At 34.8% G+C, this 17,987-nt stretch overlaps 2 protein-coding genes and 1 pseudogene across 2 annotated transcripts in view; 1 reads left to right on the top strand and 2 right to left on the bottom strand.

The window, feature by feature from the left end:
• Positions 1 to 17,987, bottom strand: part of SLC25A12 (solute carrier family 25 member 12) — a 167,860-nt gene that overhangs the window by 129,022 nt on the left and 20,851 nt on the right. The gene's annotated exons all lie outside the window — the stretch shown is intronic.
• The window catches only part of HAT1 (histone acetyltransferase 1), a 47,806-nt gene that overhangs the window by 20,723 nt on the left and 9,096 nt on the right, over positions 1 to 17,987 (top strand). The window contains exons 5-9 of the mRNA XM_070422761.1: positions 6,215 to 6,391; positions 6,647 to 6,768; positions 7,272 to 7,376; positions 7,700 to 7,806; positions 12,142 to 12,293. Coding sequence (XP_070278862.1) covers positions 6,215 to 6,391; positions 6,647 to 6,768; positions 7,272 to 7,376; positions 7,700 to 7,806; positions 12,142 to 12,293 — 663 coding nt within the window. The remainder of the gene's footprint in view (positions 1 to 6,214; positions 6,392 to 6,646; positions 6,769 to 7,271; positions 7,377 to 7,699; positions 7,807 to 12,141; positions 12,294 to 17,987) is intronic.
• Positions 14,042 to 15,181, bottom strand: LOC139015421 (protein YIPF5 pseudogene; annotated as a pseudogene).

Below are 17,987 nucleotides of genomic sequence, written 5' to 3'. Positions count from 1 at the left end.
TGCAGGAGCTGCCCCCTGGTGGTCAGTGCACTCCCACAGCTAACCTCCCCTGGTCCCTCCTTCTCTCCCTCCCCATCTGGCAGGCCCCGTCCAGCAGCCTCTGACCAGCAGCTGGCAGCAGGCCTCCAGGGACTGGGCGAGACAGCCCCAATAGGCCTTGATTGCCAGCTAGGCCTAGGGACCCCTTCCATTCACAAATTTCGTGCCCTGGGCCTCTAGTAGTAAATAAACAAATTAAATTTAGATAGTGTTATGAAGAAACATTTTGCTGGTTTTTAAATGAAGAAGGGCCAGCCATGTAAGGGAAGAGCTTAGTTAGCAAAAGGACCAGCATATGCAAAGGCCCTGAAATGAGAACACTCTTGGCATTTTTGTAGTCCAGGAAGATCACCATCATTAAATCATTGGTGATGGAAGAGAGGGTAGTAGATGATTGAAGGGCTTGGCAAAACTAGATCATGTGGGGTAAGAATAGTTGATAGCATTTAAAGGATTTAAGTACGAGGGGGGTCCTATGATACACGGGGGGTCCTCTGATACGGTTTTTACTTTTTAAATGATTCTGGCTGTTATGCAAAGAACACACTGTAGTGGGGCAAGACTGAAAGAAAGGAGACCAGAACATTGTAGTGTTACTACATTCAGTTGTTTTATTGAGGATATATTTTGGAAAGAGGAATAAGGAAGACCCCACTGCTTAAAAAAATAGTGGTACTATTAAACAAAATAGAAAAGATTGGAAAAGATTTAGGGGATAATCAAAATTTTTGTTTTAGGTGTGTGAGGTTTGAGACTATTACATGAGATTTTGCAGACTATACTATGTAGCATTTTTGTATATGAAAAATATACCCTTTTAGATGATCAGAAACCACAGCAAATCTGCTTATAAGTTTGCTTACTAGAATTTTGCCATTACATTAATCTTTCATTGTTACTTCTTTTTATTTTCCATGCAGACTTCTCTAGTTGCATCTAAAGTTTTTTAGTGACAATTAAGATGCCTATAAAATATCTCCACTAGCCTTCATCTTTAAAGGCAGCTATAATTATTCTGAATTGTACAGTACAGTAAACTTGACTATTCAGACACTGATTGTTCATTTTATGGTTATCCCTGACCTTTGCTTTTATTAATACCTCCTGCTCTCTCTTGAGGTAGTTTCATTGGTTTTAAGTGAAAGGTTGTGTAACTAGGATTGTTCAGTCCTGCTATTGTTAGCATTTCTGGGAAAGGTTTGGTAGAGAAGATTTTAATACATGGATAAGGTATTATCTGTGAATTTCAGTAATCTATTTATGTTGTCTCCTATATATGGATTGAATTTGTGAGTAGGTAAGAGCAGATTTAAAGATTTTTTTCTGGATTCTTTAGCTTCTTACAGAAAAACCCTGCACATTTACAAAAAGCTAATCTTGAGGAAATGAAAAAATAATCTTTATTAGACTAATAATATTTCACTATACTCTTTTTAAAAATAATTTTGAGTGCTCTTTATGAGTAATCCTTTTTACGGAGTATAAATATCAATAATATATTATTTTAAAGTTTTTTTATTGATTATAGAACATTTTAAAAATTATATGTTTAGATTTTAAATCATATATTGAGGGCCGAAACCGGTTTGGCTCAGTGGATAGAGCGTCGGCCTGCGGACTGAAGGGTCCCGGGTTCAATTCCGATCAAGGGCATGTACCTGGGTTACGGGCACATCCCCAGTGGGGGATGTGCAGGAGGCGGCTGATCGATGTTTCTCTCTCATCGATGTTTCTGACTATCTCTCTCCATTCCTCTCTGTAAAAAATCAATAAAGTATATTTTAAATAAATAAATAAATAAATAAAATCATATATTGAGGTTTTTATTTTGGAATTTTTTTTGTGAGTTCATGTAGCAAAACACTAATGTAATACAAACAAACATAATAACAACCATTGTTTTTCCATTGGTGAAAAAGTTTTATTAATTTCTCTAATAGTAATCAAATTTTTACAACTTAAATATTGTCAGAATTTTAAAAAATGTTTAGATTCCAATTTTTTATTTTTTTAATGTATTTTTAAAATTGACAGTATTACAGATGGCCCATTCCCCCCCCCCCCCCCGCCCCCCATATCTCCCTCCGCCCAGCCCTCCCTTCCCCCAGGCCTTCACCACATTATTGTCTGTATCGATGGGCTGTACATATCTTCTATCTATATATATAAAAGGCTCATATGCAAAGTGTCTCCTTGGGAGTTTGACTGGGAGACCGGGAGTTTGATCGCTCACTATGATGTGCGCTGACCATCGGGGCGGCGCGGAATGAAGGAAGGCTCCGGCCAGCAGCCGGAAGGCCCCGATCGGCCCTGATCACCAGCCAGGCTTAGGGACCGTCCCTACCCATGCACCAATTTCGTGCACTGGGCCTCTAGTAAGTATATAAGTTCTTTGGTTTATCTCTTCTCATTCCCCCTTTCTTCCCTCCCTGAGAATTTAAAATTGAGCTTAAATTAAGTAGATATGCATTTCCTTCACTTGCTTTTATAGCATATTTTAGGTATTCTTTGAATTATAGTTAATGTTAACTCTGCCATTTTAGCCAAATAAAGGACAGTAGGTACCACCTACTTAACATGCCTTTAAAATTATTGTTTCAAAAATAACTCTCCATAGACAAATTTAGACAAATGGTGCTGTTAGGTTAAGACACTGCAGGTATAGCAGGTCCTTGAATAATTTTTTCATTCAGAGTCATTACTAGTATAACATTGATTATATGCTGTAGGAACTTAACTCATGTATAAACTCATCAATTATCCTGTGGTAAAATTGGTTTCATTACTCATCGTTTCACTTAAAATTATGGAACTTAGCAATGACATTAAGTGAGGACTTAGTGTAATTTGGTTTTCAAATGTGTATAAATACAAATGTAAGTGTAAACATTTCTTTTTTTTTTAATATATATATTTTATTGATTTTTTTACAGAGAGGAAGGAAGAGGGATAGAGAGTTAGAAACATCGATGAGAGAGAAACATCGATCAGCTGCCTCCTGCACACCCCCTACTGGGGATGTGCCCGAAACCAAGGTACATGCCCTTGACCGGAATCAAACCTGGGACCCTTCAGTCCGCAGGCCGATGCTCTATCCACTGAGCCAAACCGGTTAGGGCAAGTGTAAACGTATTTCTATTATAGCAGACTACCAGTTATTCTCAGGCACCTTGCTTTAAGCAGTGATGAGGAAAAGCAAAAATTGCTTCATAGGAACATATGTAACAAAGTATAGAAGTCAGAAGTTGAAATGACCATAGTGAGAGAGTATACAATCTAAAACATTTCATCATAATTCACCTAATATAAGACCTAAATAGAATAGTTACTTTTATACTTTCCCTTTTAAAAAAAATGCTGACAAATGTTAGGAAAACATTTGTAAGGCATGACTTTATTAATAAAATGTACTAGGTTTTATTCTGAATTCTTGATGTATTCAGCTTAATTTGTTATCCTTTTATTAACTATGTTTTTGTATAATTTTAATCGAAGTTCAGAATAATGTTCTTCAAGATAGGGAATTTTTCAGCGATCTTCAGAAATGGAATCCAAACTTTTAGCCACAATCCTTGGGATTAAAGTTTCAGTTAATCTTTAGTTCGACATTCAATTAAAAATGATTAGAGTTTATTTCATCTTGAAAGATTTTATTTGGCCAGTAATCCATTATGAGAAATGAATATTTAACTGAACTAAAATATATTTATTCCTTTGGAAAACGAGGAATACAGATCTCAAAAACATGATGTTTATAGAATTTTTTTTCCTAAGGCACAATCCATTTAATAGAGAAATGTAAACAGTTTTCCTTTAGTGATGCGAAGTTCTGAATTCTAGATTTGAAAAACTATTTGTTTTTATGTAACATATCAGATACACAGGGTGGGACCAAAGTAGATTTACAGTTGTGAGTACCAGGAATAGAGTTTATTCTTGTGTTATTATTTATTAATTATTGAATTATTTTCCATACAACTGTAAACCTACTTTTGTCCTACCCTGTACATTTTCTCTAACCTGTTATAAATAATAAATTTCTTGTTTTTAAACTTAGCCTTTTATTCTCCTGTGAAAGTTCTTAAAGTAATGTGTAAACTTGCCCAAAGCAAAATACTTATTTGAAACTATTTATTATAATAAATAGGTATCTTTTGAAAGTTAAACATTAACTCTCTTTCAGTTTTATTGTGTTCATACTTTTGTGTTGTTCTGTCTTCTACCAGAACTGCTACTTGAAACTTAGGAGTGTCTAAGAAACATTTGAAGGACATTTGATGCAAGATATGTGAACTTATTTGATCATGCTTTGCAATGCCTTGTTGAGAAGACAGAACATAGGGAATGTTTTTAAAAAGTTAAAATTATATACATTATAAATGCCTTGAAGTGTTTTCTTTGAAACTGGTAGATAATAAACCTCTTTATTTAAGTAGTGTTTCTTTTTTTAAACTTGAACTAAAATCACACTACTTTACCCATCAGTACTCTGGATTTTGGTTGCCACACAACAGACCTATTAAAACTATCCTTTTTATTACAATTTCCTCTTGTAATTATTGAAATTGTACAGATTATATAAAATATGCTTAAGATGGTTTCTTCACATTAGATAACAGTTTCAAGGAGAAATATTTATCAAACAGTACTTTTAAAATAAAAATAATCCTATCAAATGCAGTTTATTTGATCTTGAATGTAAATGGATTGCAAGGACTAGTGTACATATTAGAAATAAGCTGTTGGGCAGAATGTTGAAGAGCTATATTTTAAATAATAGCTCTCTTTTTTATGGCTATAAATAAGATATATATAAATGTTGGTGGTACCAAAGCACGAAAATAGAACTTGTTTGTGATAAATTCCATCCTTGGTTCTGTATCCTAAAATGTAACTGAATGATAATAAAGTGCTATTCATCTGCAGGTGCATTGCTTCTACTTAGTTAAAAAATGGTTGAAAGGACAGGAATTAGTAGCATGTTGTATTAGCCTTTTGTAGTGTATTTTGTCCTAAGCATCTTAATTTCCCTGTTTTGAATGCTAAGTAGCAAGGGTCTTGGTTAGAACTAATACCCATCATGCATGTAAACGGTATGAAAGAGCTGCTTAGTAAGTTAACACAAAGTGTTCTTGTGTCAGTCCTTGTGGAAATAGATACAATACAAACATTACAGCTGAACTCATGGCAAACTCCATTAAGTAAAAACCTGGCCTCATTGTTCAGAAAAAAAGTTTGAATAGTATGCAAGCTCATTTTGTTGAATGTAATGTCAGGCTTTTAGGGACTGTATTGAAGGATAAGGTTTTGTTAAGTTGAGACCAATTCATTAAGTTTTATTGCCTGGTGAGAAGCAGTAATACTTTATTGTAAGACTTCATCAAATATTCATGGTTAAAGAGAAGTAGTAAATGTATTCAATCAAGTGGTCTTTTGGGGGTTTGAAAAGGATTATGAAGTCTGCTCAGCTGATAGTTTTAACATTCATTGAGGTTGTTTAACAAGGGTAATTTTAATCTCTGAATTTAATTTTGTTGTCCAGACTTGTCTCTTTTTTACTGTCACAAATCTAAGTCCATAAGAATTATGTCACATTATAGGGATGAGTGGATAATATATTCATATAATTTATGTATTTCCTAACAGGATATAATTTAAAAATTATCTTAATTTTGAGTTTGGTGTCTGAGGGAGTTATGACCTGTCTATTTGTTCTTTGTGAGGTTGTTACTTTGGTCATACCCTAGCTTCACGTCACTACTGCAGGTGATCTTTTCATGTCTTGGATAATATGGTCTCCTTGACACACATTAAATAATAAGCTGTCTTTGTTTTGGCCAGTTCAAACTGTCTTGAAGGGATATAGTAAGCATTTTCTACATGATATTAGAAATTTCAGTAGCTCTCATTCTTGCACTTGATTTCACGCTACTTGCCTCTTTTTCATTTCTATGTTATGCTTTAGTCTCAGATTTGTGTGGCAGTATCTAATGTACATGAAACTTATCCTTTCCCAGTTCACTACATGTTTACTTTTTACGTTTTAGTTTAACTATGAACTTAAAGTTTTTTGGTTTTTGTAAGTTTTGTCAATTTCAAAGAAATTAAGCATATTTAACTAAAAGTAAAATTTGTTATTAATGTATTTTTATGTCCTTTCACCTCCATTCCTTAGGCAGATGATGTCGAGGGCAAAATTAGACAAATCATTCCACCTGGATTTTGCACAAACACAAATGATTTTCTTTCTTTACTGGAAAAAGAAGTTGATTTCAAGCCATTTGGAACCTTACTCCATACATACTCTGTTCTAAGTCCAACAGGGGAAAACTTTACCTTTCAGATATACAAGGTAAAAATAAGTCTAAATATTTCTTAGCTAAAAGGAACCCGTGTGCTGTTTTGTTGTTATTTTCAGTGATTTATTCTAACTTCAGGAAACAAAGTTTTGTCAGCTTTGAAAACAAAGATATATTTTGTGTGTGTCTGTGTACACATCTTAATCTGAAACTTCTAAACATTTTCCCACAGGATTGTTTTGTGTTCTCCACATTTTCACGTACCTCTGAGATGAGTTTCACCTGACTTTTCCTGGCTTTTTCCCTAGGCTGACATGACATGTAGAGGCTTTCGAGAATATCATGAAAGGCTTCAGACCTTTTTGATGTGGTTTATTGAAACTGCTAGCTTTATTGACGTGGATGATGAAAGATGGCACTACTTTCTAGTGTAAGTACAGTTCTAAAGCAACAGTAGACCTTATTACCTCCACAAAGCTAGCATTTTAATTGTGGCGACCCAATTATTGGGACAGTATAATGATATTTTTCCCAGGAAAGAAAAACTATTGTTTATGAGGCTTGAGTTTTCCTTCATTATGCTTTGGGAGACTTTGAGAATAGAGCTGAATTAAATGCTGTTGTCCGTTAGGACCCTGAATGTAGGCTTAAACAGTAAAATGAGCTTTGCCTATGTTTTCTTTTACTTGCCACCTATTCATCTTTATAATAGGCAAGTGCACTGAAGTGATGTAAAGAGGTCTGATTTATCCAAGTTGCTGCACACCAATTAAGTGGTGAATTGTACATTCAGAACATAGCAGGTGTACCCATTGGGCCCTCACAGAGTAGCTTGCTGACACTGAAAATTCAGTCAGAGAATGGAAAAGAAAATGGACACTGCATGGGAGCGTGACTGTAATTGACCTGCTTGGCTTTCTGTTTTATCTGCAGATTTGAGAAGTATAATAAGGATGGAGCTACGCTCTTTGCGACCGTAGGCTACATGACAGTCTATAATTACTATGTGTACCCAGACAAAACCCGGCCACGTGTAAGGTAATTGGCAGTATAACACGTGCCCTGCCTTTTATTTCAGAAGAAGGAACTGCTGAAGTTTCCAATACTTGTTATAATAGTGTTGATTTGTTTTTAAAAAATCACCATTATTCATTGGCTGTGTACTGATTTATTTCATTGTTCCCTGGGAAACAGTGAGGAAAATTAACCCAATTTGGAATATCTTGATAATTTTTGGATTTTTTGACAGTTGATTGAAAAAAAAGTCATGCAGATTTTAAAATGTTCATAATACTCTATTTGCAATTTTTAAACTGGTCATGTTGTGATATTTTAACTTTAAAATCATTTCTTTACTGTAGTCAGATGCTGATATTGACTCCATTTCAAGGTCAAGGCCATGGTGCTCGACTTCTTGAAACAGTTCATAGATATTACATTGCATCTCCTTCTGTTCTTGATATTACAGGTATGTAAGTTTTGATTTGTACTGAAAGAGACTTTCTAGAAAAAAATTTGCGGATCTTTTTTTTGGGCAGAGATAAGTATTCTGTTTTAAACAGCATTGTCCTTGGGTCTTTTTGGCACTGTCTAAAGATGGCTTAAATCATAAGCTTTTGTGGTATTGGATTACATCTCTACATATGAAGTGCTTATTAATTGAACAAATTGAAGATACTTTATTGAATATATATTGGGAAATCTTGGTTAGGCATGAATATGTTGTAAGTATGGTATAACTTATTTGTTCATTTTATTTAGCAAACAGTTGCATTGCTCAGAGACCATGCTCAAATTTTCATGTAGGGGCAGAATATTCTAAAACTTACTGAGGGAAAAAAAAGCCAAATAAGTAGTTCCTGAATAGAATACACATTTCTTAAAGAGTATGTTTTATATTCCCAAATTGCATGTCTTCACAACAGTAGTTTATAAGGTGTAATGTAGGCCTATTTGTTTTGAAAACATCTTTTAGTGTGAATTAGCCATAGAAATGGTATTATGAAGAGGAAAAGAGACTCTTTAATGGAAAAGTCATCATTAGACAGAGTTACAGATGATAGATAGTATGTAAATGTGAACTGTCAAGAACCAAGTGTCCCAAGGAACATTTATATTGTCATTATTTCATTCTTGAGTAACACTGTTGCAAATTTGTTACTCATAAAGTTGCTGATTGAACTGAAAGTCACCTCCCCCCTGCCCCAAGAAAACTACTGTACCAGATATTCACATCCAAATTAGATATTACATGTTACTAATTCTATAAGAGCTTTAATACATCTTTGTTTTTAAAACTATTAACACAACATGCACAAAAAAACAAACCTTTTAAAAATGCTATTTTGGAATTTTGTCAATTTGTTTAATGACATAAAAAAAAATACACTGAATGTGGGACTAAAGTATATAAGTAGGCTAGTAGGCAGATTATTAGTGTCTTCCTTTTTCATGTAATATAGTGGTTTTGCTTGCCCAGGCTAAGTAGAATTAACCCTTTGAGTGCCAACCAATATCCTAGGAACTGTGTTAAAATTGCCAAGGCATTTTTGCTGATTTTACAGCAGTTTAGGAAAAAAATTATGAATCGCAAGTAAATGAAGTTACATATTCAAAAACTTAAGGAAACCTTTACTACATTGACATATTTAGCAATATCATCATCACTAATAAAAGCAGACTTAGAACTGGACCCCATTTCGAAGCTTTGATAGTGCTTCCGGCACTTTCGGCGAAAGACAGGAGGAGCGCGATCGCTCTCCCAGGCACTCTAGGGGTTAAAGTTACCCCAAAACAGATTTTGAATTGATCCTGTAGATTAATAAATTGGAGGGAAAGCATTTTTTTAAAAGGGAGTTCCATGTATATAGAGTTGAATTATGTTTTCATGTGACTTTCCTACTGTGAAATGGTTTAGAAGCTTGGACGATAAAGCAGTCATTACTAAAGTTAATTAATATCAAAAGTTTTGTTACACCTTCACTAACTTAGTGACTTGTAAAATATAGAAACATAATACAAATGATAACACTTCTTTTTAGCTAAGCTGAAAATTGTTTAGCTTCTGTTTATAGAGTTTGGACTAGGTGCTACATGAAGGGACTTTTTTTGTGGTGATTTTAATCTGGAGTTCACATAAGTAGTAGTCTTTGTCTTCTCTAGTGGGTAATGTGTCAGCACGGGTTGTTTCTGTGAAGCCTCTTAACCACTTTCTTCTGTCTGTTCCAACCAATAAAGTCCTTGATACTTAGCACCAATTAGCAGATAAAGAATTTCATTTCTTAAATTTCAGTGAAGAGTCATCAATAATGGTAGCCTTTATTCTTTGCAAACTGAAGTCTGTTAAGAGAATAGGCTAAACATGCTAAAGGACTTCTGAATTTGAAAACTGGGGTATCAGCCTTTATTTTCAGCGTTAACATTTCTCAGCATTATAAATACTAAAAATGCCTTATCAGCTGTTCTCACTAAGATAGTTCTAGATTCCATACCCAGTCCTTTTAAAAAGTGGAATTTTCTCCTCTAAGTCATTTTAGTTGCCTGTTTCTTCATTATTTTGGGTGGGGTTTTTTTTTTTCTTAACTTTGTGGATTTTTTGCAGGCTTTGGATCTCCTTTTGCAATTCAGGATATTCTTTATATTGAGATGGCCTTTTGCTTACTTGACATAGAACCAGATAGAGTGATAATTAAAACTTACCATCTATGGCCTGTGTTACAGGATACATAGGTGTTTGTGGTGTAATTGCCACCTTTCTTTTTTAGCACTTAATTTTAAAGTAAAATACTAAATGATTCTTTATATCTTGAGCCATCTTCATTTTGACCATATCAGTATCTTAAGATATATTGCACATTTGAATATTTCTCAATTGTGTAACTTTATAAATAGAATCAATGATTTGTTTCTTCAAGAATTATGAAGAGAGTTGCATTTGACAGTGGAAATGTTTTTATATTCCTTGGGTACGTACCTAGGAGCAGAAATTATGGAGAGTATGGTTACTATGTTTCATCTTTTGAGGAACCATCTCACTATTTTTCACAGTGGCTGTACCATTTTACATTTCCACAAGGAGTGTATGAGGGTTGCAATTTCTCCACACCATAAATATTTGTTACTGTCTTTTTTATTCTAGTCATTCTAGTGGACATGAAATGGTATTTCCTTTGATTTTGATTTCCTTGTGGCTAGTGATGTTAAGCATCTTTTCATGTGCTTATTGTCCATTTGTATATCTTCTTGAGAAATGTGTGTATACTTCCTTTGCCCATTTTTAAAATTGGGTTGTCTTTTTCTTACTGAATTATAAACATTTTTTAAGAAGTCTAAATACAGGTCTCATATATATATGATTTGTAAATATTTTTTACCCTTGTGGGGTTGTTTCTTCATTTTCTTAATGGTATAATTTGAAGCACAAGAGTTTTAAATGTTTATATAGCCTAATTTATCTATTCTTTTGTTGCTTGTGTTTTGGTTCTGTTATCTAAGAAACCATTGCCTAACCCAAAAGTCGTGAAGATTTACTCCTTTTTTCATCTAAGAGTTTTATAGCTTTATCTCCTACATTTAGGTCTATAATCCATATTGAGTTCATTTTTGTGTGGTGTGAGGAAAGGGGGTCCAACTTCATTCTTTGGTTTCTGGCGATCCCTTTGTCTGAGTATCATTTGTTAAAAGACTGTTCTTTCCCTCATTGAATTGTCTGTACTTCTCAAAAATGGACCGCAAATATATGGGTTTATTTTTAATTTTCAATTCAATTCCTTGATATATATATCTATCCTGTGCTTGATTACTGTAGCTTTGTAGTAAGTTGTGAAATTAAGAAATGTGAGTCCTCTAACTTTTGTTCTTTTTCAAATTTGTATTGTCTCTTCTGGGTTCTTTGCATATCCATATGAATTTTAGAATGAGTTTGTTAATTTCTGAAACAAAAAGGCCAGCTGGGATTTTGATAGGGGTTGCATTGAATAATTTGTAGAGTATTATTGATACTGTAACAATATTAAGTCTTGTGATCCATGAATTAGCTCAGATTTTAACATTCTTTGTTTTTAAGCCTCTACTGATCGGAAAATGAAGACTTAGAGAATTAAGGTGACTTGTCCATGTAAATGACAGAGTAGTCCTCAAGCTCATGTTCTCTGATTGTGCAGTATTCTTTTTACCCATCATGTTTTGATGTTTTCCTTGTCTGCTACTTAGTCTAATGTAGATAACATAGACAAACATAAAGGAAGATTTATGCTACTCAGATGCAGTGAAGAAAGGATCGATATCATAGTCTCATTTTACTCTCTAAATAAAAAAGATATGCTTTTATAAAGGAAGAATTTTTTTAATGAAGTGAAAGAAGTATTGCAAACTATAAAGGTTATTGGATTAAAGTAAGGGAGTTATATAAGTTGAGCTTTGGAACCCTTAGATATTAGAAAATATTTGCGTTTGGATTGATTATCCAAACCTTAATCTCTTGTTTAAACAGCTATTTTAATTGAAAATAAAACTAAGATGCATAGTCAATTAAAATATATTTTTTTAAAGTTTAAATTTGAAGAATAGCTCTAATTTCACAAATAAATACGTCTTTGCAAAAGGATTGCACCTATAATTTTATTGGGCAAAAATATTATTATTATTTGATTTATAATGAATAATCCTTTCACATTGTAACTTTTGTATATGTATAATTGTTTTAAGAAAATTTGCCTTTCTAGACTAGCATGTATATTGAGATTGTAAATGATAAAGACATTATGTCGAGTAAAGGAAATGTTATTTTGCTTTATTTCTTTAGCGGAAGATCCATCTGAAAGCTATGTGAACTTAAGAGACTTTGTACTTGTGAAGCTTTGTCAAGATTTGCCCTGTTTTACTCGGGAAAAGTTAATGCAAGGATTCAATGAAGATATGGCAATAGAGGCACAACAAAAGTTCAAAGTAAATAAGGTATTTAAGTATATAACCTAAATATTGCAAGTACATTAAGAATACATGTGTGGGAAGTAACAGTTGTTATACAGGCTCTGAAGCCAGATTGCCTGGGTTCAAATCTGGCTCCACCACTTGGTCTGTGACTTAGGGCAATTTAGTTTACCTCCTGTGCCTCAATTTCCTCATTAATGGAGTGGGAAGATAATTTATTTAATGGCTATATTAATTGTAACAAGCAGAAAAAGGTGAATATTGGGATCTTATTTTTGCTTTTTAAGAAAGTGTTTATCTAAACTGGTAAAGTACTTAATACCCCTGGAGATAGTATTGGCAGGGAGAAGGGGTTGAAATAAAACACTTAACTTTCACTTTATATTTACTTGAGTTTTAAAGTAGTAAAGCCCGGCCTGCATGGCTTAGTGATTGAGTGTCCCTATGAACCAGGAGTTCACAGTTCAGTTCCCCATCGGGGCATATGCCTGGGTTGGCCTGGGTTGCAGGCTCGATCCCCACCGTGGGGAGTGCAGGAGGCAGCTGAACAATGATTCTCTCTCTTCGCTGATTTTTCTCTCTCCCTCTTCCTTCCTCTCTGTAATCAATAAGAATATATTTAAAAAATAAAGTAATAAGTATCTTAAAATAGGTACAGAAAAAATAACATGGGAGTTGAGGGAATCTTTTATTATTTATGTAAGCAAGGGAATCAGAGTGTTTTGGGTTTGCATTTGATCTAAGCCTTAAAGAACGGGTAGGATTTGGATTATAAAAGTATGTGGAACGAAGGGTATTCTAATAGTAAGCACTAGCATTTGATACTATTGACCTACCCTCCTTTGGCTTCTACGGCACTACAGTTCCTGGTTTTCCACTTACCATTGTGATCTTTTTTTCTAATTGGGAAATTTTAATTAATAAGTATCAAATGCACTTTACATTGATAACTGCAATACTGGAACTGTGACATTTTAAATATTTTTTCACAAAAAGTTAGTGATTGTTTTTTTCCTGGGAAACATGGAGATCCAACTATAAGCATTAATATGGCCAGTCTAGGTCACTATGGTTTAGTTAATGCTAATATCTAAACTCGGTCATGTGCCCCTGACCAGAATCGAACCCAGGACCTCAGTCCACAGACTGATGCTCTATCCACTGAGCCAAGATGTTTCCATTTCACACCTACAATAGGGCAGACTGTGAACTTCTTTCTGCATCATTGAATTTTAGCAAAAATGCTGTAAGATAATTTTAAGGAATATCAGATTTTTGAAGTGCAAACTCATAAACTGCATTGGGATCATTTTTTTGCTTGAAGTACATCTGACTTGAAAATACAGGTGATTTTTCTTTTCTAATTCCTTGGGAAGATATTTCTGCAATAAGTCTGCATCTTCTTTACTATGACTGGTGATTTTTAGGAAAGATTTATCAGCTTTGTGGTTAGTTTTGCACAGCTGATGAAAATCTATAAAAAAAATAAGGAAAAAAGTTGTTTTTCAAAGGCTGCAGGAACAGGAAAGAATAGCACTTCTTATTTGTATAAGCACAAACACTTAAAGCTAATCTAACTGCAGGTATATCTAATATAGCATTAGAAAGTTCTATAAAAATGAGCAAAAGATACATGTTTCCTTCTATTGCTCCAATAGTCAAACATTAGATATTCATGAAAGTTGCATTGTAGCAGTTTGCTAGTTCAATTTAAGAGTTCAAAGTCTTTTTTGTATGTTTGGCCTAATGTCCACATCCCAGATAAATTCAGTTCAAAAACGGAAATTAAGGTATACTCCATCTAACAAAGCACAAGGATATGCTACTAGAAGTTGCTATCCTTCCTTGGCTAATACAGAAATTAAAATTTTACAGAAAAATGACACTACCCAATAATTCCAGCAGCAAGAATGATTCCTGCCATTTTGCAAAGAAAATACCACTGCAAAGTTGGAAAGTGGGATCATGGAAAGAAGACAATATCCAAGGACACTTGCTGCACAACCAAATGAAACACCTGTCATACTCATTACGTTTAATAAATAAAACATTCCTAGACATCCAATTACACTGATTCCATATACGTAGCCAAACCAGATTTTGCCAGCCAATAACAGTGTGACTCCAAAGGCAAGGCAAAAAATCATGGGTCCTACCAGATCAGTCTCATTCATGATGTTGCTATTGCCTACTTTTTAAAAAAATTGATTTTAGAAAGAGAGAAACATCAGTTTGTTGTTCTAGTTATTTATTTCTTTAAAACTTTTATTTCAGAGAGGGAGAGAGAGAGAGATAGAAACATCAACGATGAGAGAATCATTGATCAGCTGCCTTCTGCACACCCCCCACTGGGGATCAAGCCTGCAGCCCGGGTATGTGCCCCTGACCAGAATCGAACCCAGTACCTCAGTCCACAGACTGATGCTCTGTCCACTGAGCCAAACCGGCCAGGGCTGTTGTCACACTTATTTATGCATTCATTGGTTGATTCTTGTATGTGCCCTGACCAGGGATCAAACTGCAACCTTTGGGTATTAGATGACGCTCTAACCAACTGAGCTACCTGGCCAGGGACATCTACTTTTAATGGATGTAATACTGTTAAGTATTTCTTGTCAGATGTGGTCAAAATTGATACCTAATTCTTCTAATAAAGGTGGCTCATTCTCCAAGTTGTTTCCATCGAATGGCTGAGGTGTAGTGGAGTACATGCCTGAGTTGGCTGGAAACCTGCCCTGTGTATGGCTGTTGTGGCTGCATGTTTGTCTGGAGGGACAAATCAGTCTTGCTGAGAGTAGTCATAGCCAGCATACTGTTTGCTATGGGGTCCTCCACTTCCTCCATAATCATAGGACTGCTGTGATTGGTCATTGATGCTGTAACTTCTCTAGTAGAAATCCTAGTTTAAGTTGTCAAAGCCTGACATTGCAAAGGATCAAACATGGAAGTTGTGGCACCAGCTCCAGTAGCACCAGATAACCCCCAAACTCCATGATCATCTTTTTTGACATCCTTTCAGTGGCTTCTATTCTTCTGTATCCTCCCTAATATTATTATTTCCAAAAATTCTTTATTTAGTCCTCATTTCTTTTCATTCTGTTTATTCTTCCTGGGAGATCTCATCTAAATCCTCAGTCCATATTTTCTTCCTGAGCTCCAAAACTATACCAAAAGTTTCCTAATCACTGACCCAAACAACTGAATTTGACCTGAAACTTTCCATCTTCTCCTGCATTACCACACTATGATGGCTTGTGGCTTTCAGATAGAGAGTTTTATGCCTGACCAGCCTAGCTCAGTAGCTGAGTATCAACCTATAACCAGGAGGTCACGGTTCGATTCCCAGTCAGGGCACATGCCCAGGATATGGGCTCAGTCCCTAGTGGGTCCATTGTTATATTGCCTCTTTCATTTCTGATTTTATTTATGTAGGTCCTTTCTCTTTGTTTCTTGATGAGTCTGGCTGGGGTTCATCAATCTTATCTTTTCAAAGAACCAGCTCTTGGATTTATTGATCTTTTGTACTGTTTTTTAAGTCTCTGTGTCATTTATTTCTGCTCTGATGTTTATTATTCCCTTCCTTCTACTTCCTCTGGGCTTATCTTGTTGTTCTCTTTCTAATTGATTTAGTTGTAGGGTTCAATAGTTTATCATTGCTTTTTCCTGTTTCTTGAGGTAGGCCTGTAATCCTATGAACTTCCCTCTCAGGACTGCTTTCACCATGTCCCCTAGGTTTTGAGTGGTTGTGTGTTCATTTTCACTTGTTTCCAGGAAGTTTTTAATGTCTTGCTTGATCTCATTGGTAACCCATTCATTGTTTAATAACATTCTGTTTAGCCTCCAAGTATCTGAGTGTTTTTTAGTTTTTTCATTGTAGTTGATTTCTAACTTCATGCCATTGTGATTCGAGAAGATGCTTGGTATTATATCAGTCTTCTGGAATTTGTATAGACTTATTTTGTGCCCTAACATGTGGTCTATCTTTGAGAATGTTCCATGTGCGCTTGAGAAGAATGTATATTCTGTTGGTGTGGGGTAAAATGTTCTTTAAATATCAGTTAAATCCATCTGAACTAGTATATCCTTTAAGTCCTCTGTTTCCTTGTTGAATTTTTGTCTAGAAGATCTATCCAGTGATGTCAGAGGGGTGTTAAAGTCCCTACTATCACTGTATTGTTGTTACTCTCTCCCTTAAAGTCCAACAAGAATTTTTTTTTTTTTTTAATGTAACTTTGGTGCTCCTATATTGGGTGTATATGTTTACAAGGGTTATATTTTCTTGTTGAATCATTCCCTTTAGTATTATGAAGTGGCCTTCTTTGTCTCTTGTTATGGCCTTTGTTTTGAAGTCTATTTTATCTGATAAGAGTATTTGCTACCCCAGCTTTTTTTTCCTTTCCATTTGCATGGAATATATTTTTCCATCCCTTCACTCTCTGTGTGTATCTTTTGTTTTGAGGTGGGTCCTCTTGTAGACAGCATATATATGGATCATGTTTTCTTATCCATTCAGTCATCCTATGTCTTTTGACTGGAGCATTTACTAGTAATATATTTACATTTAAGGTTATTATTGGTAGGTATTTATTTATTGCCATTTTTATTTTCTTTGTGCCTATGATTCTCTTTCCTTTTCTTCTTCCTAAAGCAGTCCCTTTAACATTTCTTGCATTGCTGGTTTGGTGTTAATGTACTCCTTTAATCTTTTTATGTCTGGAAAACTTTTTATTTCACCTTTAATTTTAAATGATAGCCTTGATGGTTACAGTAGTCTTGGATTTAGGCCCTTGCTTTTCATTACTTTGAATACTTCATGCCACTTCCTTCTGGCCGAAAGTGTTTTCTATTGAGAAGTCAGCTGACATTCTAATGGTAATTCCTTTGTAGGAAATTTTCCGTCTCTCTCTTGCTGCCTTTAAGATTCTTTGTCTTTAATGTTTGCCATTTTAATTATGATGTGTCTAGGTGTGGATCTCTTTGGGTTCATCTTGATTGGGACTCTCTGTGACTCCTGTACTTGTGTGACATTTTCCTTCATCAGGTTGGGGAAGTTTTCTGTCATTATTTCCTTAAATAGGTTTTCTGTTCCTTGCTCACCTTCTGGTATGCCTATAAGGTGGATATTGTTACATTCCATGTTTTCCCAGAACTCCCTTAATTGGTCTGCCTTTCTTTCTTTTTGCTATCATTTCTGTGTAGCTGAGAGAATGCTTTACTTAACAAATTTGCGTACTTTGCTCACTTACTCATTTCTGTCACTTACTAGATAAAAAGCCCAACTCTTTAATGCAGTATATAAGGCTCTGTGCTCTTGCTCCAACTTCACTCTACTTCTGCACCTTGCTTTTCATTTTGTGCTCCAGCATTATCAAGCTCCTCTGTTCTTCATGTGTGTGCATACTCACACATACACATACATGATGCCCTCACTTCTTTCTGGAATGGTATGCTCTCTTTCCTTTAAGATTCAGCTCAGGATTCTCCCAGGAATCCTCTTCTAACATTTCTCTCATTCCCAGGTTATGCTACGATAATACTTTATGCAAATTTCTATCACTTGTGTTACCCACTAGACTGCTAAGTAGCTCCTTGAGGGCAGAGACTGTCTTTTATTGCTTTTCATCTGGTACCTAGCATAGTTTCTGGACCATGGCATGTATTCAGTATACCCTATGTTCTTTTGAGAAAGTGTCACTTTGTAATTTGAAAAATGTATAT

This window comes from Myotis yumanensis, unplaced genomic scaffold (genome assembly GCF_028538775.1).
Source record: "Myotis yumanensis isolate MYYU_CA2020_CCGP unplaced genomic scaffold, mMyoYum1.0.hap1 SCAF_8, whole genome shotgun sequence".
Taxonomy (NCBI): Eukaryota; Metazoa; Chordata; class Mammalia; order Chiroptera; family Vespertilionidae; genus Myotis; species Myotis yumanensis.
Note: the sequence above shows the minus strand (reverse complement) of the source record. Positions and strands in the feature narration are given on the sequence as shown.